At 36.0% G+C, this 23,365-nt stretch overlaps 1 protein-coding gene across 1 annotated transcript in view; it reads left to right on the top strand.

The window, feature by feature from the left end:
* ADAMTS3 (ADAM metallopeptidase with thrombospondin type 1 motif 3) overlaps positions 1–19,409 on the top strand; it is a 248,726-nt gene extending 229,317 nt beyond the window's left edge. The window contains exons 19-22 of the mRNA XM_049789927.1: positions 2,834–2,966; positions 7,138–7,345; positions 8,925–9,042; positions 18,574–19,409. Coding sequence (XP_049645884.1) covers positions 2,834–2,966; positions 7,138–7,345; positions 8,925–9,042; positions 18,574–19,133 — 1,019 coding nt within the window. The 3' untranslated portion in view covers positions 19,134–19,409. The remainder of the gene's footprint in view (positions 1–2,833; positions 2,967–7,137; positions 7,346–8,924; positions 9,043–18,573) is intronic.
* The last annotated feature ends 3,956 nt before the right edge of the window (positions 19,410–23,365 follow it).

Below are 23,365 nucleotides of genomic sequence, written 5' to 3'. Positions count from 1 at the left end.
TTCCTCCCCAAAGGCAGAAAGTGAGGGGCTGTCACAACAATACTACTTGAGAACAAATGAAACATTCATAATAAGAATTTCTTGGGCAAATAATTCATACATACTTGTAATGAGTCATATTATAAAATATAAAGTTTTCATGAGTTTTTACATTTAAGTTCATAATTTTAAGCTTAAAGATATTATTTAAAAAGTGATTTTTGGGGTAGAGGACATATGTGTTTTTAAGTATTATAAATAATACTTTATTCTTTATAAGATATTTATGCTTCTATAATTTGTATCTGTCCTTCTACTGTACCTTCAAGATCTACTTGGTCATAGGATTTGTCAGGTAGACCTTTTTAATATCTATCACGTATATTCCTTCCTCAGTAGGCTTCCTTCTCAATTTTGGAAAAGCATTATAAAATATCAGCTACTCAGCTAATTTTGATTATTTTCTTCTTTTATTTACAGGTTTCTTTTCTTCTTAAATAAGTGAATGAGTAGAATTATATTTCTCTGATTAAAGTTTTTTAATCTTTAAAGTATTTTAGTCCTTAATGTGTTTTTTAGAAGTCAAGTCATTTAGTTATCATTTTTGGAAATATGACTAACTTAAGCATTATGAAACTATTTAAACCCTAATTATAGGAGATTTTTATAAAATAACAATTGGCCTATGTCTTAAAAACATTAAAACAAAGGAACTCAGAAACTACTGATAAAAAACAATGCATAATACTTGGTAGGAAAAATAGTACTCTGAAGAACATTATAGGGGCAACTGATAAGTTTTGTTTTGTTCTTTAGTTTTTGGGTCACATTCAGTGATGCTTAGGGCTTACTTCTGGCTCTGCACTCAGAAATTACTCAGGTAACTCTGTGGGGTGCAAAGGATCAAACTCAGGTCAGTCTTAGGTTGGTGGTGTACAGGGCAAACACCCTACGCGTTATAATATTTCCCCAGCCCCAGGTAATAAGTTTTAACTTTGTTCTGTATATTTATGTTAAATTTTTTACATTAGGTGTTAGATTCTGTTTACATAAAATAATTGTTATGAGTTACATGCTAAAATAATTAGAAGTGAAAGAATAGATTGTTAGCAATTTACACTAAATTGGTTCAACATAACTTTATATCACTTCATACTATATAAACACACAATATAATTAATAAATGTATATATTTAAATATATCATCAAATATAGTGGCAGCACAAAATTAACCCATATGCAGGGCACACAAATGTTCATTGTGTCTTCTTTTACATAATTTTTAAAAATAAATAATTAAAATATATTTACATATATTTTTCAAATATTTAATTATAAATGTCAAAGTTGATATAAATATATATACAAATATAAATATAAATAATATCCTGCAGTGAAAAACACAAATATGTGTTTGGATTTTTTAATTTTTTAGTTTTTGGTTTGGTGGCCACACCCAGTGACGCTCAGGGATACTCCTGGCTAAGTGCTCAAAAATCGCTCCTGGCTTGGAGGATTATATGGGACTCTGGGGATGGAACCCAGGTCCGTCCTGGGTCAGCAAATGCAAGGCAAACACCTTATCATTGCGTTATTGCTCCGGCCCCATGTGTTTGGCTTTTAAGGCTTTAATATGATTTCCCAACTCCTTTAAACATGATGCTTGCAATCATTTAAAGTGACTTTCAGTTTTCTGTATGTAATTTCTTTTGCTTCCAATACTGCGGTGCTTTTTCTTCTTTACCCAGTATTACTTTAAGTTAAAGATTCTGCTCAAGTAAGTATTGAGACTTTACTTTTTTTTTACAACCATTGTTATTTACAAAGTCCTTCATAGTTGGGTTTCAGACATACAGTGAATCAGGGCCAATCCCATCACAAGTGTCCACCTCCCTCTATCAATGTTCCCCAAGTGACATAGCATCCCCCACTCCCATACCAGTCTGCCAATCTAAGAGGCCCGTTTTAAGTTTAGATTGTTAAAGTCTGAGTCTCTTGATTCTATTGTTGTTTGCCTTTGTCATAGATATTTAGTTCTGTTCTTTTTTAACACTACCAATGCACCTGAGACGGTTTGACTCCTGGCCTCCATCCTTTTATATTTCTGTTTCTCCTCTTCCACTCAGATTCTTTCCTTTCCTTTTGTACTTTGGGGCTAGGGGTGTTTAACACAACTCCCATTTAGACCATTGCGTTTCTTCATGCAGTTATTCCAAATACTACATATTAGTGATCTCACATTGTATTTATTCTTCTTCTGGATAACTTCATTTAACATAATATCTTCTCAGTTCCATCCATGTTGCAGTGCATAACTGTGTCATTCCTTACAGCTACATAGTATGTACCACATCTTCATGATCCACTAGTCTGTTGTTGGACATCTAGGTTGATTCCGAGTCTTAAGGCTATTGTACTGAGTAATGAAATGAATAGCAGTGTGCATACATCCCTTTGGATAGATATTTTTATGTCCTGGGGATATATACCCGAAAGTTGGATTCTGGGTTATATAGCAGCTCAATTTTGAGTTTAAATAAGTGTTCTTTGCTGTGTGTACATTGTTAGAGACCTTTGCTTTTTTCAATATTCCTTTGCTGCCCTCTACAGAGATGTTGTTTATATGTCATCTACTGGGTAATGTCAGGGTGGCTCTATGAGCTCTTTCTCTCTAGTCTGCATATTTTAGTGTTCATTTTCAAGTATGCAATTTATACTTTAATAATTTATTATGTGTTAAACATAGACTCTAAATATATAAAATATTTAAATTTTATTTATGAAACCAGAGCCTAAAATAGTACCTAGCTTATTTTGTGGTCTCCAGAGCTAAATGATTGTATTTTCCCTCCAGGTTTTCAATACACCAAATATGGATGTCGTAGGAAAAGTGACAATAAAATGGTCCATCGCAACTTCTGTGAGGCCAGCAAAAAGCCAAAACCTATTAGAAGAATGTGCAACATTCAAGAGTGTACACATCCTGTGTAAGCATTTATTCTAATAATCAAATCCTTATGACAAAATTATGAGCATTTAAATGTCAATAAGTCGAAAACTAATACATGAAAACTTGGTCACACTGATTTAATCATTTTATAGTGATTTTATAAAACTATAATATCCTGCTATTTATCATATTCACACTCTTCAAAAGAAATGAAGGAGCAAACATTCACCTAATATGTATGCTTCTGCTGGTATTTTGTAACTGCTTGTTTCTGTCTCTCAAAATAATCAACTTTGCTTCTATTTGTTGATGGTTTTTGTTTGAGAGATGGAGAGATTTTAGGTTTATGTATATTAAATTTCTTCTGGAGTATACCAAGTTAGCGTTCTAAATTGAAATCACTTGACTACCCTTTTTTTTTTCTTTTTTATGGGTTTTTTTGGGTCACACCCGGCAATGCTCAGAGGTTATTCCTGGCTCCAGGCTCAGAAATTGCTCCTGGCAGTCACGGGGGACCATATGGGACGCCGGGATTCGAACCAATGACCTCCTGCATGAAAGGCAAATGCCTTACCTCTATGCTATCTCTCCGGCCCACTTCACTACCCTTAATTCTACCTTCCACAATACTTCCAGAATTGAATATATACATATATATTTTTGGTTTTTGGGTCACATCCAGTGATACTCAGGGGTTACTCCTGGCTATGCGCTCAATAATCACTCCTGGCTTCGGGGGCCATATGGGACGCAGGAGGATTGAATTGTGGTCTGTCCTAGGTTAGCTGCTTGCAAGGCAAACACCCTACGCTGCGCCACCGCTCTGTCCCCAGAGAACTGAATATCTTAATAGTTATTAAGTTATAGAAATATCAGTTTACATTATTTTAGCAGCATAAACTTCTAAACAGCTTCATGATTGTGTTTCTTTTAGATTTGATGAATTTTAGGATTTTTGCATTATTATGGTCCTCGAAAAAATCTATAACTTTTAATATCTTATTTTGGTACCTATTATCTTGAAATTTTAGTTCCTTTGGTACAGAAATTGTCTTAATGCTTTTTTTCTGTCCTCAACAATTATTCTATGGGCTTCCATACTTTAAAACATATCTTTCATGTCTAAAGAGATAGTACAGGAGGTAAGGCTTTTACCTTGCATGCAGTTCACCCAAATTCAAGCCCAATCATGTCATATTTTCCACTCCCCCAACCTCTACCCGGAGTGGTTCGTGAGCAACAGAACAGAGCCAGATGTGGCATATATATATAAAAGAACAAAAATATATTATTTTAGTTCTGGGATTTTTTTCATATCTTCCTTGAGAATAAACTTTTTCCAGTGTTCTTTCTATCTAGTATTTATAAAAATCTTTCTAGAAAGTTTTAATTTTATTTTTATTTTTCTCTCATCTTACTTCTCTATTTATTCAAGGTTCTATTTTTTGTTTTGTTTTTGTTTTTTGTTTTTGGGTCACACCCAGCAGCGATCAGGGGTTACTTCTGGTTCTACACTCAGAAATCACTCCTGGCAGGCTCAGGGGACCATATGGGATGCCAGGATTCAAACCACCGTCCTTCTGCATACAAGGCAAATGCCCTACCTCCATGCAATCTCTCCAGCCCCCTCAAGGTTCCAATTTTTGCAATTATGTTATTAATACTAAGAGAGCTGTATTTTCTAAGATCTCTGTTTCATTCTTTGAATGTTCCTTTTCCCAAGGCATTAAGTTCTTATTTTTGAGACCTATATCTATTATCTTTTCTAGAATGTTAAAAAAATTGCTTCTATGTTCATATAATAATTCTTTTAGGTTTTTTTCTCCCTCCATTTATGTTACAAGTTTTCTATGTCTACATGTGGATGTTCATATATAGATTATAGTGTACTTGGGCGAGCTAGAAAAGTATTATAGTGGGTAGGATTCTTGCCTTGCAAGCAGTCAAACCTGTTCAATAACTGTCATCACTATGTTCCCATGAGCCATAGCAAGAGATACCTGAACTAAGAGCCGGGAATAAGCCTTGAGCACAGTTATATGTGTCTCTCAAACAAACAAATAATAATATTGTGAGGACATTTATTTAAATTTTGTTTTTGTTTATTGGAACACAACCAGCATCGGTCAGTAGTTAGGACCTACTCTTGGTTCAATTCTTAGTGGTTACTCCTATCAGTGACTGAGGGACCATATAGAATTAGGGATTGAACCAGATCTCCCCATCCCAATTCATAGCTCTGCCCAATGAACTATCTCTCTGGCCCAAAGCACAGTGTTTCAAGGACTTTTAGAAGCTTACTTGTTTAAGTCTTGTTTTCTAATAGACTTCATTTTGTTGTGAGCTAGGTATACTACTTCATTTAGGGTAACAAAAACCCCTTAATTATTTTTATAACTAGGGATTTATGAATATGAATGTAATTATCATATGTATTATACAATTATAGATCAAAATTAATTTCCTACCTAGGAACCTATAAACTAGTTATGGAGTTTTGGAATTTATGATCTGTGGTCATATCCTCTTGCTTTCAATACTCTCTCATCTCTTTTCTCCCCAAGTCTTACTCTTGGTTTAAAAAAATACCAAAAAACTTAGGGCTTACTCTTAACTATATTCTCAGGGATCACTGTTAACATGTCTTGGAGAATGATATGTAATGGTAGAGATTGAATCCGGATCAGCTACTGGCAAGGCATGCACCCTACTTGCTAAACAATAGTCCTCTGCTTTTTTGTCTATCTTTCTTATCCACTATTTAAAATCATGGGTCACTATCTACAAAGATATATTTTAATTTTTCTTTGGGAAAGAGAAAGGGTGATCATCCCATGCAGTAAGGTTCGGGAAGTCTAACAGTTGGCATATTTTCCATCAATCCTGAGGTTTCAGCATTATTTTCTCCCATCTATACTTTTACTGGATACTGATTAATTATTATTTAATTATAATTTTATATTTTTATTATTTAATTTATAATTTTATTTAATTATTATTTGTGGGATTTCAGGAAGGAATAAAGGTAACCAGAAGTGTCTTAACAGTGAAGTGAACTCATTCACTTAACAGAGAAGTGTACAGAAAATATCTGCCTACGAGTCACTATTAGGAGTACTTAAAACTGATTAAAAATTTTTACTTAGTAAAATACTTTTAACTGTAAGTTTTGTAAGTTAGAGCAATCTTATTTTATAAATTCCTAATATTTTCAAATAATATCTCTATTTAAGCACCATGATTACAATATAAATACCTAATATGCCAAGACTTTAACATGGTTATATTTTAGTACTCTATATATGTTGAAAAAATCATAATAAATATAAATATATAATATATCTTTGGAAATATTTCTCTCAGGCACATTTATGGAAGCAGCTACACACTTAACCAAAATCCAGGTGAACAGTATTTTTTTACACCCACTTGCATTCAGAGAAAGAACTGAATTTTTAGAAATGTTGGATATGTCAGGTAGCCTTCTCAGCAACAACCGTGAAGCAGTCATCTCAGAATGTTAAAACATGATTGAACTTGGGATTTTAATTTTTAAAAATTATTGGGACCACGAGCAATAGTACAGTGGGTAGGATGCTTGCCTTACATGTGGCTATCTAAGTTTGGTCACTGATATCTCATATGGTCCCCTGAATGCCCAGCCAGGAGTAACCCCTTGGCATCACCAGATATGACCTCAAACAAATGAGAACCACAACCAAATTTATTTATATTGGCAAGCACCATGTAGATTCCTGTTTTATTTCCTTTTAGACATTTAAAGTCATTAGTCATGAGTTACTGAAAAGTAGTATTATTTCTGCCTATCCTGGCAACCTTAAGATGAGTTTCAAAATCCTTCCTAGACAATTCTTTTAAAAAAGGTGATAGTTTTTAGAGCCACTAAGAGCTGAATCAATACTTGGGCATTAAAATGATAGTGTCAGGGTAAAGCCTGATGGGTGTGACTACAACACAATAATAATAATAATGATAACAATAATAATGTCATGCCTATCATTTATTAAAAGTATTCTTAGACATTTGCACTTAAGGATTCACTTATTTTTCAGAAACTATTTCTGGAACTATAATGTTCCCCATTTGGTTTTGCACCAGAGTGCCAAAAAGGTTAGACTTGCAGTGTGAAAGGTGCGCATATATTTGTCCCAGTAACAATGTTGATTTTTGATCTCTCACACCTTCAGTTGGGCTGCAGAGGAGTGGGAGCACTGTACCAAAACCTGTGGGAGTTCTGGCTATCAGCTTCGCACTGTTCGCTGTCTTCAGCCACTCCATGATGGAACGAACCGCTCTGTTCACAGCAAGTACTGTGTGGGTGACCGTCCTGAGAGCCGCCGGCCTTGTAATAGAATGTCTTGCCCAGCACAGTGGAAAACAGGGCCCTGGAATGAGGTGAGTGTGTGATTGCTGTTCACTTTTGTATGTCATTCATGTGCATATATGTAAACATATGGAGCATTTTTTACTATATCTTAAATATTATTTGTGTGAATAAAGAAGCTGTCACATTTTGTTGTCATTAAGCTCCTGGAAGTATTAATATAAAATAAAATATATTTTATAAACATTGCATGTAAAATTAATTGGTGAAGGCAAACTTTGTTTGAGTGATTTATTGCACAAAGGAGTGGAAAGGCACAGAGACTGGCCTTTTAATACTTTTGTGGACTTCATTATTCATAGAAGATAAATTCCAGTCCTTAACTCCAAACAGGAGGCTCTGAATAAATTTTATTTTGCATTTCAACTCTGACAATATGAGTAAACTTACCACAAAAGTTTGTATCTCCTAGAATTTGATTATTTTTTCCATCCCCTTCTTCTCATCTAATATCTTCTTATTTACCAAGGCTCATTTCTAGGATCAAAATACCAGTAGGTACCTTTTCTGTAGTTCTTTCTCTGCATTCCAGAATCAAAGAACCTACCTCTATAAGTTTATAGTGTCCTTTATAGCAAATTATTAGGTCTCTTGTTTTTGACTTTCTAGCTGACACATTTCTTTAAAAAAAAATGTGTATTTTAGAGTCTGTGCTACTTTAGTACCCTACTTTAGTACAGTAAATAGGTAGAATGCTTGCCTTGTAGTAGCCAGCAGAGAGTTGATCCCAGTACCTGATGTGCCCTCCCACTCCCAAGCACTGCCAAGAATGATTCCTGAACACAAGACAAGGAGTAAGCCCTGGATGTGTCCCCTCCCTGTAAATAAAGTGTGTGTGCCTGTCCAAATGATGTTAGTTGGTGATTGGATGACTCAGTGTTTTGATGCTTATGTTAACCATATGCCGTCTAGTGTTTGACTTTCCTATGCACACATTTTTTTGAAGAAATTGAGTGCTTTAAGGATGGAGTTATAATACAGCAGATAAGGCACTTGGCTTGCACACAGCTGACCTGAGCTAATCTCCAGCACCCTGAGCTCTACCAGGAATGGATCTCTGAGCACTAAGCTAGGAGATAGCCCTCAGCACAGCTAGTGTACGCAAAAATAAAAACATCGATTTATGAGAAGTATAATTTTAAAGACATTAAAAGACATTATGTTATCCAATGTGGCATGTCAGTCAATTTTCATCTGTAAAGTCAGAGAATGAGCAACTCTATACCACAAGATTGATAACTTGTAAACAGTGTTAAGATTTATGTATAATAAAAATTGCTTCTTTACAGCAAATTCTTACTTTGTGCCAAGTGTAGTTGCTTTGCATACACTGACACTTTTAGCCTTCATTTGTTTCTACAATAATCTTTTAACACAGTAATTATTATTGCAACTTTCAGGTAAAGAGGATTGTGCCCTGGCTCATAAAAGGTAGACCATCTACAAAAAAAAAAAAAAAACATGAATTCATAGCTGTGTGAACATGTGTTCATGGATATATGTGCTTGTGTCCATACATTTTGGGAAAAAGGAAAATTGTTTCTGTGGATTAGACATCTTTAATTTTAGTCTTTTTTTCTTTTTCCTAAGTGTTCTGTAACCTGTGGTGAAGGAACGGAGGTCAGGCAGGTCCTGTGCAGGGCTGGAGACCATTGTGAGGGTGAGAAACCAGAATCTGTGAGAACCTGTCAGCTACCTCCCTGTAATGGTAGGTATGACACTAGATATTTTCACCTCTCTGACCATGGTGTTAAATTCTCAAAAAAATAAATTTTGTATTTATGGGAAAGCTGTGATAACTTCCTATCTAGACAAAAGGAAACTTTTGTTGACTGTCAAAAACTAATTTCATGAAAAAAATTTGATTATAGTATCCTAATATATTCTGATTTTTATCTTAGTGTTTCTTTCATCCTAGTTAATTACCATGCTGCATTAGCTTCCCAAGATTTCATTAGGAGATAATACAAACTGTGTTATGTTTATGTAACTTATGTCCATTTGTGTTTATCAGGAACCAATGTCTTCTCTGTGATTTTCATTATATCTTCATAAGAGTAAAAGCTATAAATTTTCAGAAGTCCTTAAAATATATCACTGATTTATTTACTTTAGCCAATTTGATAAATATCACACTCAGAATGCTATTTTCAAAAAAGATTAGGAGTCAGCATCATTTCCTGAAATGTATTCCCAAGTGCTTCCATAGGCCACATTCTCCCCATCTCAGGACACAGAAAAAGTGAGAAAGGACCACAGAAGCCCACCATACACAGAATAGATGTTCCACAAAACCTGGCCCCACCCAAAAGTTAGGAATCAGAGCCTTTTTCCAAAGGTGCCAAGATGATATCCCTTCCTCAATAGATATCCCCTTATTTTTTCACAGCAAAGGGGAGTGCTGGGGGTGAAGTAGAAAAGCACAACACCAGACAACAAAAGTAACTGTAGTAAAGCCATGCCATGTACATTGCTGATAGTGAACAAAGATTGTAATCCTGGGGACTCAAGGACCCTCTATAATCTCTCTGAAAAGGAATTCAGACTAGAATATTTTAGTGTATTTAACAAGTTCAATGAAATAATGGAATGAATGAGTATGAAAATAGAAATCAGAAAATTACAAACAGAAATGACAGAATTGAACAAACTTGATATGCAAAATTAAAAACACATTGGAAGAACTCAATTGGACAGAAGCAATGAGTGAAAACAGATTCAGTGATATCTAAAATGAGGTACAGAAAATCTCCAGACAATAAAAGAAAATAGGAAAAAGCCTCAAAATAAGCACACAGATGACTAGAGAAATTTGGGGTGAATTCAAGAGAGAAAAAAAAACATAAAAATCATCACAGTCTCAGTGAAACAGAAGGTAACCCTGTGAAGAAGCAACAATCAGACATCAATGCTGAGAAATTTCGAAAGCTGAAGAGTTCATGCATTCAGATCCATAAGGTCCAAAGGATAACCACTGAAAAGATCCAAATAAAAACACTCCAAGACACATTCTAATCAGAATGCTAAATATCATACAGATAGAATACTGAAAGCATCAAGATCATAGAAGGAAATTAAATGCAAAGGAGAATTCTTTAGATTTATAGTAGAGGCTGGTGAGATAGTACAGTTGGTAGTATGTTTGCCTTGCACACAGATGACCAAGGTTTTACTCTCAGCATTCCAGATTTTTCCCTAGCACCACTCAGGACAAATTCCTGAGTCATAAGCCTTCATTATTGATTGCTGTGGACAAAAACAATACAAAATAAACAACAACAAAAGGATTTAGTTAATGAAACACTCAAGGCTCGAAGACAGTGTGGGATATAGTTAAAAAATTCAGTGAAATGAACACCTCATCAAAAATACTTTTTTTTATGAGCGAGCCAAACTCTCATTCAGATTTAAAGAAATGATAAACATTTTCACAGCTACACAACATTCAAGAGCAACATAAACTGAAAACCATCTTTAGAAGTAGAGCTCAAGGGATGATTAAGACAAGACAAATCCCACAAGCATGCCAAACTTCTGCAGAATGATGGCTCTGTGACAGTAAAATCTGTCAATATCAATGAACTAAATATACCAACTAAGAAACACAGTGTCAGGATTGATTAAAAAAAATGTATTTTAGGGGCCGGAGAGATAGCATGGAGATAAGGTATTTGCCTTGCATGCAGAAGAACAGTGTTTTGGATCCCGGCATCCCATATGGTTCCCTGAGCCTGCCAGGGGTGATTTCTGAGTGTAGAGCCAGGAGTAATCCCTGAGCACTGCCAGGTGTGACCCAAAACAACAACAACAACAACAAAATTGTATTTTTAGCAGTATTTTAGTAAGAAACATACCAGAATAGTCAAAGCAAACATAGACTTCAAGTCAAAGTTTGTAACACAATTCTTTTTTATATTAATAATTTTTATTTTGACCAAAGTGGATTACAAATCATTCACATTAGTATTTTAGGTACATAGTGACATTGAACAGAATTCTTCAAGCAAACATCTCCCTCTAAAAGCCAGGGTTTCTATAATAGTATCAGACAACATAAACTTCAGACTGAAAAATTTTATGAGACAGGTCATTTTTAATGCACAAGAGATATGTACATCAGGAAGAACTCACAATCCTAAATATATGGTCATGTAATGAGGGACCAGCAAAATACTTAAAACAACTACTAATAAAATTGAAGAAAGACAATGATAGCAATGCTCTAGTAGTTGGAGATTTGGAATCCATTCTGTTACCATTTCAATAGATCAATTAGACTGAAATTCAGTAAGGGGATATTTGCTTTGAAGGAAGAAGTTTAAGAGAGATGTTTAGTATATAGAGATATATATGTATTTATATATATATATATATATATTTATCTATGTAGGTAGTTCTGTGAAAAGGGCTTTACATTTTCAAAAAGTCAAATTCTTGAATGCATATGGGACATTTTCTGGGTTATACCATATTCTGGAAAACAAAACATATTTCCACAGCCAGAGTATAGGAATCATACCAACTATTTCTTAGACTATGGTGCACTTAAAAATAAATGGAAATAAAAAATTAAATACCTAAAAATGGAAAACCAAACACTCAGATATTTAATAGATCTTTATTGAACAAACAGTGAATAAGAGTGGAAATTAAAAGAATCCTAGAAACAAGCGAGAATAAAAACACTATCTAGCAGAACTCTTGGGACACAGCAAAAGCATTCTAAAATGAATGTTCAAAGGTATGCAAGCATTTATCAGGAAGGAATAAAGAGCCCACAAAAATAACTTGACTGTACAACTTAAGAAACTAAAAAAGTGGCCAACAAAAGGCACCCAAAGCAAGCAGGAAAAAGGAAATAATAAAACTTATAGCATAAATCAATGAATTGTAATTCATAAAATTAATCTGAAAGATTAATGAACCAAGAACTAGTTCTTTGAAAAAATAAACAAGATCAATAAAACACTAACAAGACTAAACAAAGATAAAGACCCCTAATAACCCTAGACAGTTATGAAAGGGAAGATACACAACATATACTACAGAATTCAAAGTATCATCAGAGATTACTTTGAGAATCCAAATGCCACAAAACAAGAAAACCTAAGCAAAACAGATATACTTGTTCATCTTTAAACTCCCGTGGTTGAACCAAGATGATCTAGAATACCTAAACAGACATATCTCTATCAAGGAAAATGAAACAGTAATCAAAAGTCTACCCAAAAGCAAAAGCCTGGATGGATAAATTTGTGAATTTCTTCAGACCTTTAAAAAGGATCTACTGCCAAAGCTTTTCCAGCTCTTCTAAAAAATTGAAGAAACAGAGAACCCCCCGAAAAGGTTTTATGAATCAAATACCATCCCCTTACCAAAAGCAGCAGACACCACTAGAAAAGATAATTACAGGCAGATATCCTTGATGGAAACAGATGCAAAGATTTTCAACAAAATACTAGCAAATAGAATCCAACAATTCATCCAAAATATTATATACCATGACCAAGTGGGATTTATCCCAAGGATGATTTAACATAAGCAAGTCAATAATAGCAAATGCCACATCAATGAAAAATTATATATCAATAGATATATAAGCAGTTGATAAGATACAGCACAAGATAAATGCTCTCAACAAAATGGAAATTGAAGGAACTTTCCTCAACAGAATCAAAGTCATTAACAAGCATACTCAGTGGGGGAAACTGAATGTCTTTCCTCTAAGATAAGGCACAAGAATGGTAACCCACTTTTACTACTTCTATTTATTATACTACTGGAATAGTTGCCATAGCAAGTAGGCAAGAAAAGAAAAGAATATTAAGGACATCAAGATAGAAGAAATCAAGTTTTCACTATTTGCCGATGACATGTACTATATTTAGAAAGTCGCAAAGACTAAAAAAAGTCCTAGACACAATTTTTATGTAATAAAGAGACAAGCCACAAATTTAATATGCAAAAGTCCATGGCAAATAATGAAAATTCCATATGTAAATACTAAAAGAGAAGAAATATTTTAAAGCATAATTTTGTTCACAACTGTCCCTCAGAAAATTGGAATCAACCTAATATATGCAAAGGAATACTACTTTGCCATAAGAAAAGAATAAGTCATGAAATTTGCTGCTACATGGAAGGACCTGATGAGTATCTTGCTGAATGAAATTAATCAGAGGGAGAAAGATAGACATAGAATGATCTATCTCATATGCAGGATATAAATAAGCATAATAGTAGAATAGCAAATTCCCAAAGACAATGAACATGAGAACTGGTATTCAGTAGCAAGCCTGCCACTTGAGGGTGTTGAGGGATAGGATAGGGAACATCTCTGTGTGAGAAGCATTCTATTAAGAGGAGGAGTTAGTGATGAAATGTAGTAAAGTGTTATGAACCCTATCAACAACAGTAATATAAACCTCAGCTCAAAGACTTAATAAAAACTAAAAATAAAAAGTCATTTTTTTTGAGAAGCAGATTGGTGGGTGGGAGGCAACGGCGGGGGCAGTGGTGGCAGGAAGTGATTGCTGTTGAAGCACTGTATTCCTGAAACTCAATCATGAGTAAGCTTGTAATTTTACAATGACTAGATAAAAAATTTAAATAAAACTCACAGCAGTGTTTTTCTAAGTAAAATGATAGCTATTTTCATGATAGCTATATTTGTTTATCAGGGTGATTTAAGAATACAACTCGGGCTAGAAAGATAGTGCAGATAGTGTATGGCTGTCCTGGGTTCAATATGGCACCACATCTGATCCCTGAAGACCCACCAGATATGATCCCTAAATGCAAAACCAGAGGTAAGACCTTGGCAATGCTGTGTGGCCCAAAGGATAGTAAATATATACCCTACACCTATGCTAAATTAATTTCATTAATTTTCTATTTAAAAATAAAATATATGTTTCTATCAGCCTTCCTCCTTTTTCCTTTTTCTGTCACTTTTTTTAAAATCTTTCTGTCTTATTCTGCATCTCTGTTTTGTTCTCTAATTCACTGTCCTTGCTAATCTTATTCTCTCTGACTTGAAGTTGTTTGCTTCTGGCAGGCATATTAATCGCTCCTTTTATCTGTTACACATCTTTTCAGCCTCATTCCTCTTCTACTTCCTCTTCATCCATTTCATATGTCTTTGCTTCTCTCTTCCCATTTCTTCCAGCATCTCTTCACTAGTTTTGTCTTTCATTTCTTAACAGCTTCCCCTCACACTCGTTTTTGTCTTCCTCTTGTTTTTGTCTCTTTTAACTTACTTGGTTTGAGGATCCTCTAGTCCTTTCTCTTCACCCTCTCCTTTTCTCCCATTCTCTCCATGCCTAATGTTTCTCCTCTCTCTGACCCTCGATATCTCCAATCTCATCTTCTGAACCTTCCCCAAAATTCTCATAGCTCCTGTGACTCTGCTGTTTCAATGATTTTCTTTTCCCTCTTCTCTTTTCCCTTTCTTACAACTTTCCTTCCTATTGTTAGATCTCGTTTATTTTCTCTCATTGGTTTCATTGCTTGTTTCAAATATTCTCCCTGAGGCTGGAGCAGTAATCCAGTAGATAAGGTGTCTGTATGTTTTTTATGTGGCCAGCCCATGTTCAATTTTCATCACCATATAAGCACAACCCAGGTTCAATTTTCATCACCATTTATGGTCCCCTGAACCCTGCCCAAACTAATTCCTGAGAGCAGAGCCAGAATTGAGCCCTGAGCAAAGCTCAAGAAACAAACACACTAAAAAAACTTTCTTCTCTACTCTCCTCTTGTCCCCACCTCCTGCCTCACTGCTATCTTCTCTTAAATCCAGTTACAGACATTGCTCTTCCAAACTAGTGATATATGGGATTATTAAATGTTCTTTCCCTTGTCCTGCATACTTACTATTGTAAGCCAGTGATTCAATATTCTCAGCTACAGAATGATAGTTTATTTTTGTCAGGAAAAAAGGGCAACCTTTTATTTTTTATTAAATGCCTTTTTTTTTTTAAAGAAAATGTCAGGTTTCAAATGATCATTTAAATTTTTTTTAATTTGAAATATATGCTAGCATTTACAAATATGACCATGAGAGGGAGACAAAGGACATACAGATTTATCAGTATTCTTTGGAAATATATTTAACAACTTCTGGGTTGGTATTTTGTTTGTTGTTTGTTTGTTTTTGTTTTATTTTGTTTGTGATGCCACACCCAGCTATGCTTAGTGCTTACTTCTGGCTACATTGATAACTCCTTTGTGGGTATCGGGGAACTAAGATCAAACCCTCGTCAGCTACATGCAAAGCTACCTTACCCGAATTGCTCCAACCCATATTTAAAAGTTTAAAATGTAAGTCAAAGGTAAAAGTACAGACTTTAAAGGTTAGAAGCTGCAAAATTTATTTTCCCTGACATAGGTCTTTCTTTCTAACATAGGTCTTTCTTCCAGGAGGCCAAGTACTTTGTTAGGAAGCTTTAATGGTCTTAACAGTGATTTCTATAACTATGTCTAATGTTCAATCAAAAAAAAAAATAGATTCTTTTCTGTACTGTAAAGGAAAATGTTTCCGTTATAATAGAGGTGATGAGTTGGCATAATTATATTAGTTATTTTTCATATATATTAGTGATTTTTAGCTACTCTCTTGCACAGAAATCTAAGCCCCAAAGTTAGTTATAAGAATTTTTAAAAGCCACATACTTCTTTCACAGTTTTGTCACGTAATAATTCCCTTCAGAGTCTCAAACTGCAATAGGAAGCAAATGATCTTTTGAGACGTCATGCAGAACCTCTGCTGGATTTCTTATAATAATTTGGCCATCGAGTGAGAAGGCTAACAAGCTTTCTTAATTTTAATGAATGGCTTCAATAGCTGTCTTTTTATAGGCCCTGTATTGATTGTATTGTGTAACTGTGCATGGAAACCTTTTCCATCTGATCTGTGGCAAACTGACATAAAATTAGTATCTTCCTGTTTTCATGCTTATTTTATCTCTCATTTCTTCTCTACACTGTAGTGCATACTAACCTTAAGAAGCAGATTGTGAACTGGTATCTCCAGTGTTTAATGCAGACATTTACATACAACTTAGAGAATTCTCACCTGAACTCTGACTCAGAGATAATATAGCTCATTTTTTAGTGAGCCGTGGAATGGGTTATGAGGTCAAAGTGAAAAGGGAAGGAAGAGTTCAGTAAAGTGCTCTTCTTCTATGACCTACAGTAAAAAACACATGGAAAGAATAGGTCATTTTCTCATGTTAAGATATAGGCATAGAGGGCCCGGAGAGATAGCACAGCGGTGTTTGCCTTGCAAGCAGCCGATCCAGGACCAAAGGTGGTTGGTTCGAATCCCGGTGTCCCATATGGTACCCCGTGCCTGCCAGGAGCTATTTCTGAGCAGACAGCCAGGAGTAACCCCTGAGCACTGCCGTTGTGGCCCAAAAACCAAAAAAAAAAAAAAAAAAGGCATAGGCATAGAAAAAATAATTCAGGCTCAAGGATATGACTTAGAGATAGAGCACATAACTTTTATATATCAGACCCTTTGATCACAACACTGAAAAAAAAAGATAATTCAGATATAAAGATTATATCTCTTCATGATGTTTATCAGAAAGGTAATATAAATTTAAATAATTATTCTGCCTCATATGAAAATATTTAAGCAAGTCATGCTATGTAACTCTCAAGGAACTTCGGAGTTCCACAACATGGGACATGGACATGGTAAGTACCAATGCTGGTGATTTTAAATCCTCTGATGACCAGCCAAATGGCCCACCTCATTTTAAATTTTATTAATGAATTTACTTTTTATGGTGCAGTATCAGGGACAGCCTTCTGCCTGAGGCTCAGAAGACACGAATCTAACAGGAAAATTTTTCTGGAAACTGGGTTAAATAGGAAATAGGCAATGTAGGAAAGCCAGGGGCCTTACAGCCATCCCCTGGCAAAGAGAAGGTGAGAGAGAGAATTGAGATTGTGACCAAGGCAAGAAATCATTCAAGAGAGAGGACCAGGGAGGAGAGGGAAAAGGCAGGAGGAGCTACGGTGTATCAGAAACCACTAGTCCAGACAAAAGGTTTTCTAGCAAAGCCATCCAGGAAGTGCTATCAGCATCTGGAGAAAACCACCCTTGTTGAACTCCACCTAGGGTTTTTTAATGCCCCCCCCCCTCAACTGCCTCTTTTTTTGTTTCGTTTTGTTTTGTTTTGGGGCCACACTTGGTGACGCTCAGGGATTACTCCTGGCTACAGGCTTAGAAATCCCTCCTGGCTTGGGGGACCATATGGGTCGCCAAGGGAACGAACCACGGTCCATTATAGGTTAGCAAGTGCAAGGCTGATGCCATACCACTTGCTCCAGGGGTTCCTTTTTACCAGATTTCTCTGCCCTTAAAGAGACAGCCCACTTTATGGCAGTGCAGTGGATCAAATCTTGGATTCTTGCATGCAACATTCCCAGACCTCTTCTTTCTGTTTACATTATATGGGAAAAAAGATTTCCATTTCTTAAGTTACATAGCAAGTTCTCTGCCTAGAAATATGCATTGCATATTCATTTTAAGTGAGTACATTATGCAAATGCCATAGTTTCTGAGTTTTTGCATTTATTATTTAGATATTCCACATAGACTATGCCCTGGAATAGATGGAAGTAAATACAAAATTCATGAACAGTGAATATATCTTAACATTATTTGTGTGTGTGTGTGGGAGAGAGAGAGAGAGAGAGAGAGAGAGAGAGAGAGAAAGAGAGAGAGGAGAGAAGGAGAGAGAGAGGGAGAGAGAGAGGAGAGAGAGTGGGGGAGAGAAAGAGAGAAAGAGACAGAGAGAGAGAGAGAGAGAGAGAGAGAGAGAGAGAGAGAGAGAGAGAGAGAGAGAGACCTCCCAAGCAGAGTTCAGGAGTCTCTGGGAATTCTCTTGATTCTTACCCATCCCCGGATAGTGGTTCAGTGAGAGGTTCTATAGATCTAGTGTTAGTTTGGCCCTATGATGCCAGAACTTTTCCTGGCTACTCTACTTATGTTCTGTTTTCTCCAAGTCCACACTTAGCAATATCAAGAGTCTCTAGGGTGACCATGAGCGATGCTGGGGGACCATGTGGTACCAGAGGTCAAACCAAAGCTTAATTCCTTGTATTTGAATTCAAATGGTCTTATAAGAAGTTCCTGGCAGATATTTTAAAAAATCTGTATAGTCATAAACAATTTAAATCCCTTTTCTGTGTTTAGTTCATCTAATTTTTTTTTAAATTTTTGCAGATGAGCCTTGTTTAGGAGACAAGTCTATATTCTGTCAAATGGAGGTGCTGGCACGATACTGTTCCATACCCGGTTATAACAAGTTATGTTGTGAGTCCTGTAGCAAGCGTAGCAGCACCTTGCCACCACCTTACCTTCCAGAAGCTGCTGAACCTCATGATGATGCTATTTTTAACCCTAGTGACCTCCCTGGATCTCTCATGATGCCTACATCCTTGGTTCCTTATCAGTCAGAGGGGCCAGCTGAGAGGAAGAAATCTACAAGTAGGATCTCTTCAGTAGGAGGTCCAAATGCATATGCTGCTTTTAGACCCAATAGTAAATCAGATGGTGCTACCTTATCCCTGAGGAGATCTCAGCAAACGGGAAGGAAGACTCTGAGACTGCTCTCCCCACCCACGAGGAGTGGTCACCTCAATTCATCTTCACAAATGGCTGCTGCACCCTTTCTCACAGTCAGTGATGCCATCGTTGCTTCTTCTCAGACAAGAACCTCAACAAGAGATCAAAAGACTATTGACAAAAGACGTCCAGTAAGATTATCCACCCTGGAAAGATGAAAAAATGAATCTCAAAGGTTAGAAATCAGAGGGAAATGTGGACAAGTTTCCCCTCCTCATGGTGCATATAGTTTGTTTAAAATGAAAAATCTCTCCAGATCATCAACTCATCTTTTGTCTGTATGTGGAAGAACAAAAAGTGCTGGTTCACTTTCTTGTTGCTTTCTTCCTTGTTTTATTCTGAAGTGACTCATTTCCCAGAATTTAATTAGAAGAAAGCACCAAAGATAATTAATTTGTAGAGGGAAAGTTAAGTTGCTAATTATGTTGGTCACTTGTAAAGCAGAAAAGAAATTGGAACTCTGAGCATTTTTTTTTAAAAGTTACAGTGAAAAATAAAAAGAAATGCCCATGGTTTACACTTAAAAGGATTTTAAATGGAGTAAAAATTCTTTGACTTATATTCCTATTTATCTATATTAGAAATATTGTATGAGAAAATTGTAGCTGTTGTGTAAATACTGTATATTGCAGAAATCAGTATTATTTTAAGAGATGTGTTCTCAAATGATTGTTTACTATATAACATTTCTGGATGTTCTAGGTGCCTGTCATTGAGTTTTGCCTTATTTAAAAATTGATTTTCAGAGCAGAATATTACAAAGATTTAGGGTTATAGCTACTCACAATGCAACAGATTTTGTTCTGTGGTTTAATCAACAATGTGATCCCAAAGTTCTAGAAAAATAAAAGATAGGATTAGGTAGTATAGATTTCAGCTTACCTGTTACCTTCCACTTTTAAAATAAATAGGAATAGAACTGTTAATGTCTTTGTGATCACAGAGAAGAAATCATAAAATAGCCTATGCAAGACAAAACTAAAAGTTTTTACCAGTACCTCAAAAGGCACCACTGTAAATGTCTAAATTCTAGTGGTGTTGTTGTTTTTCATTTTTTCATTGTTGACATATATGAACAGGTACTCTCAATATATTATGTAATAATAACAAAAGGAAAATGTTCTGGGGACTATTTGTTTGTATGTTGATAGCTGAGAAAGGCAGATTTGTACTGGAATTGATATTCAAATTATAGTAGGGCTCTGGAATTTTGGAAGCAGATTCACAAACATATTAACCAATGGCTGCAATATTTATTTTCTGTGTGGTTCATACCCAAATGTTTATGATCACAATGCATTTGACTGCAATAATGTACTAATATTCAAAGGTCACCTTGCTCACAGTGAAACCAGAAATGCTCTCTCCAGGGAGTAAATGTAAAGTACTTGTATATAGAATTCAGAATTGAAGATATTTATTAAAAGTTGATTTTTTTTCTTGATAGTATTTTTATGTACTAAGTATTTACACTAATTAATGACATATTTTTGTAAGCTAGAGAGATACAATTAGAAAGACATGCTTGTTCTGTGTATAGAGGAGACATTTAAGCAAACCACAGCATCCAAATTAAAGAGCTAAAATTAAATAATATTAATGTGATGCAAACATTTTGCATTTTCAGTGTCATTGATACAATTTTGCTGAGTTGTTCCCCTTCAACAAATCATAAGAGTATAGACACAGGTGTCTAGCTGGTACCTGAAATAGTGAATTAGAAACTTTTGAAGTATGTGAAAGAAAAAAATAAAAATGTGAAAGAAAGATTTTATAAATTATCCTTAAAATAAAATATTTTCATCATATTATTTCTTCAATGTTGCCTGACCATCTAACATATGCAATCTGAAATGTAGACACATTAGCTTTTCACAGCATAGAATATGCAAGATGTTTGCATCTCAACCAAGGTAAACTGACAACTTTACTTATTGAGTTTATACTTCTCAAGAATTGCTGCTGCTTTGTGTATGACTTGTAAAAGTCAAATGAATTAATTGAATTCCAGAACTTAAAACAATTCCTGAGTTACAAGTAAAATTCATAGAAATTTTATTTTCTGGATAACTTCCCAAAACAAAATTCTCTCTAGTTTGCTTGCATGTGCATATGTCTGGCCCACAGGGGAATATAGATAAAACTGGTCGCACAAACACCTCCCATATTGATGTACATAGTCGTTATACTTCTGTTATTTGAGCTTCCTTTTCTACTAAGCTAAAATTTTCTTTTTATCAAAGTGTACACTACTGATGCTGTTTGTTGTAATGGGAGCATGTAGCAATAAAAACTGTTAGCAGATTATGGATCTGTCTCTTTCTAGATTTTTATCATTTGATATATTACTAATTGAAATGTTTTTCTTCCTGAGTCTCTGGGACTCCAATGATTCTTAAGTTGTTTCTGTTGAGCTTATCACAGACTTCTATTTTCATCTGTTCCCATTCTTTGAGTAATTTTTCTATTGTTTGATCATTTGCTTTGAGGCTTTTTTCCAATTTCTTCTGCTGTATGGAGTTGTTATTCATCTCATCTTCCAGTGTACTAATTCTATCCTCTGCTGCTGTTAATCCATGGGAAAGCTCAACCATGTTTTTCTTCAATTCATCTACTGAGTTTTTCAGACCTGTTATTTGACCTGAAATTTCAGTTTGGAGTTTTCTCATTTCTATCTTCATATTCTCTTGATTCTTATTAGTGTTCTTTTCTATACTTTGTTTGAGTTCTTTGAACATCTTCCATATTGCAACTCTAAACTCCTGATCCGAGAGACTGACTAGTTGGTTGGTCATGTTCAAGTCATCAGAATTGCCATCTTCATTCTCTATGTCTGGTGCTGGCCTGTGTTGTTTCCCCATTGTCACACTTGTATTGTGGTTTTTTCTACGTGTTGTGGTTGTATTCATTGGCTAAATGATGTGCACGGTGGCGAAGGTGAGTGAAGAGGCCATGCTCCTCTGGCTCCTCCCTTTCTGGCTGTGTTGAGTCACCTACACGGAGGGCTCAGGGGAAGGCAGGCCCTCCGTTGATGAGCCACACACAGGAAGAAATCAAGCAGAAAATGCAGCACAGCATAGAAGAGAGGCAGATAGGGGTGCTGGCATCTGAGATCCAGCAGAGTTCAGTGGCTCCTCCCTTTCTGGGCGTGTCGACTCACCTCCACGGAAGGCTCACGGGAGGCAGGCTGTCCACAAATGAGCCACTCACATGATGAAATCAGGCTGAAAATGCAGGACAGCACAGAAGAGAGGCAGATAATTGAAAATGTTTTTCCCCATACAAATATAAATGACACCAAATTCATTTGCTATTTAGACATTTCATAAAGAGGCTTTAATAAAGTATTTGTATCTCCTGTTCTTACATTGGTATATACCATGATACTTATTTTTTAAATTAAAAAATACATATAGGTTGGGGCTGGGCAATGGCACAGTGGTAGGGTGTTTGCTTTGCATGCAGCTGACCCTGGACTGACTGCCGTTCGAACTCCCAGTGTCCCATATGGTCCCCCAAGCCAGGAGCAATTTCTGAGCACATAGCCAGGAGTAACCCCGGCCTAAGCAATACCGGGTGTGGCCAAAGAATACAAATAAATACATGTAGGTTAACAGAGTGAGAAGTTTGTTTAAACCTGTTTGAGAGAATTGTGAAAGGGTAGAGAAAAAGAGTGACAATGTCAGAATGTACATAAAGGATATATGTATTTCTCTTTTTGTTTGTTTTTGAGGGCTTTTTTTTTGGGGGGGGGGTAGATTCAGCGGTGCTCAGGGCTTGCTCCTGGCTCTGCTTTCTGGCAGGCTCTGGGAACCATAAAAGATGCTGAGGCTTGAACCTAGCTAGTTTGGCTGCATGTAAGGCTCCCTACCCACTTGAGCCCCTAAGTCAGGAGTGGCGTTCAAGTTCGACACAAAGAGCCAAAATTTTAAGCTGTGAGAGTCAGAGAGCCACACCAGGCAGTGACCTGCCAAAACAGACAAAAGCTCACACAAAAGCATCTAATTTTAACAATAACATATTAAACACATATTGCATTTTGCCATTTTGAGTGAGGGTCAAAATCCTGCAGTGATGGTGAGGGTGTGCTGCGTCCACCACACTAAGAACTTAAGGAAAAATGTGACCCATCATGTGACACACGGGTCCCCCGCTCGCTGGCCCGTGCAGTTGTTTCCGAGGGATGGGAGACGGGACTACGCGCTTAGAGATCTCTCCTCAGAGGTCCCTCCTCAGAAGCAGCAGAACAAAATCCAAACTTGGCAAAGAGCAACAGGATACAAAAGAATGGTAAGAGGCAAAGAGCCGCATTCATTTTGGGCGGGAGCCGCATGTGGCTCGAGAGCGGCGTGTTCGCCACCCCTGCCCTAAGTGTTATGTTTTTAAACTG

The sequence above is a fragment of the Suncus etruscus genome, chromosome 16, assembly GCF_024139225.1.
Source record: "Suncus etruscus isolate mSunEtr1 chromosome 16, mSunEtr1.pri.cur, whole genome shotgun sequence".
In the NCBI taxonomy this organism is placed as follows: domain Eukaryota; kingdom Metazoa; phylum Chordata; class Mammalia; order Eulipotyphla; family Soricidae; genus Suncus; species Suncus etruscus.
This window is presented reverse-complemented; position numbering and strand designations above follow the sequence as displayed.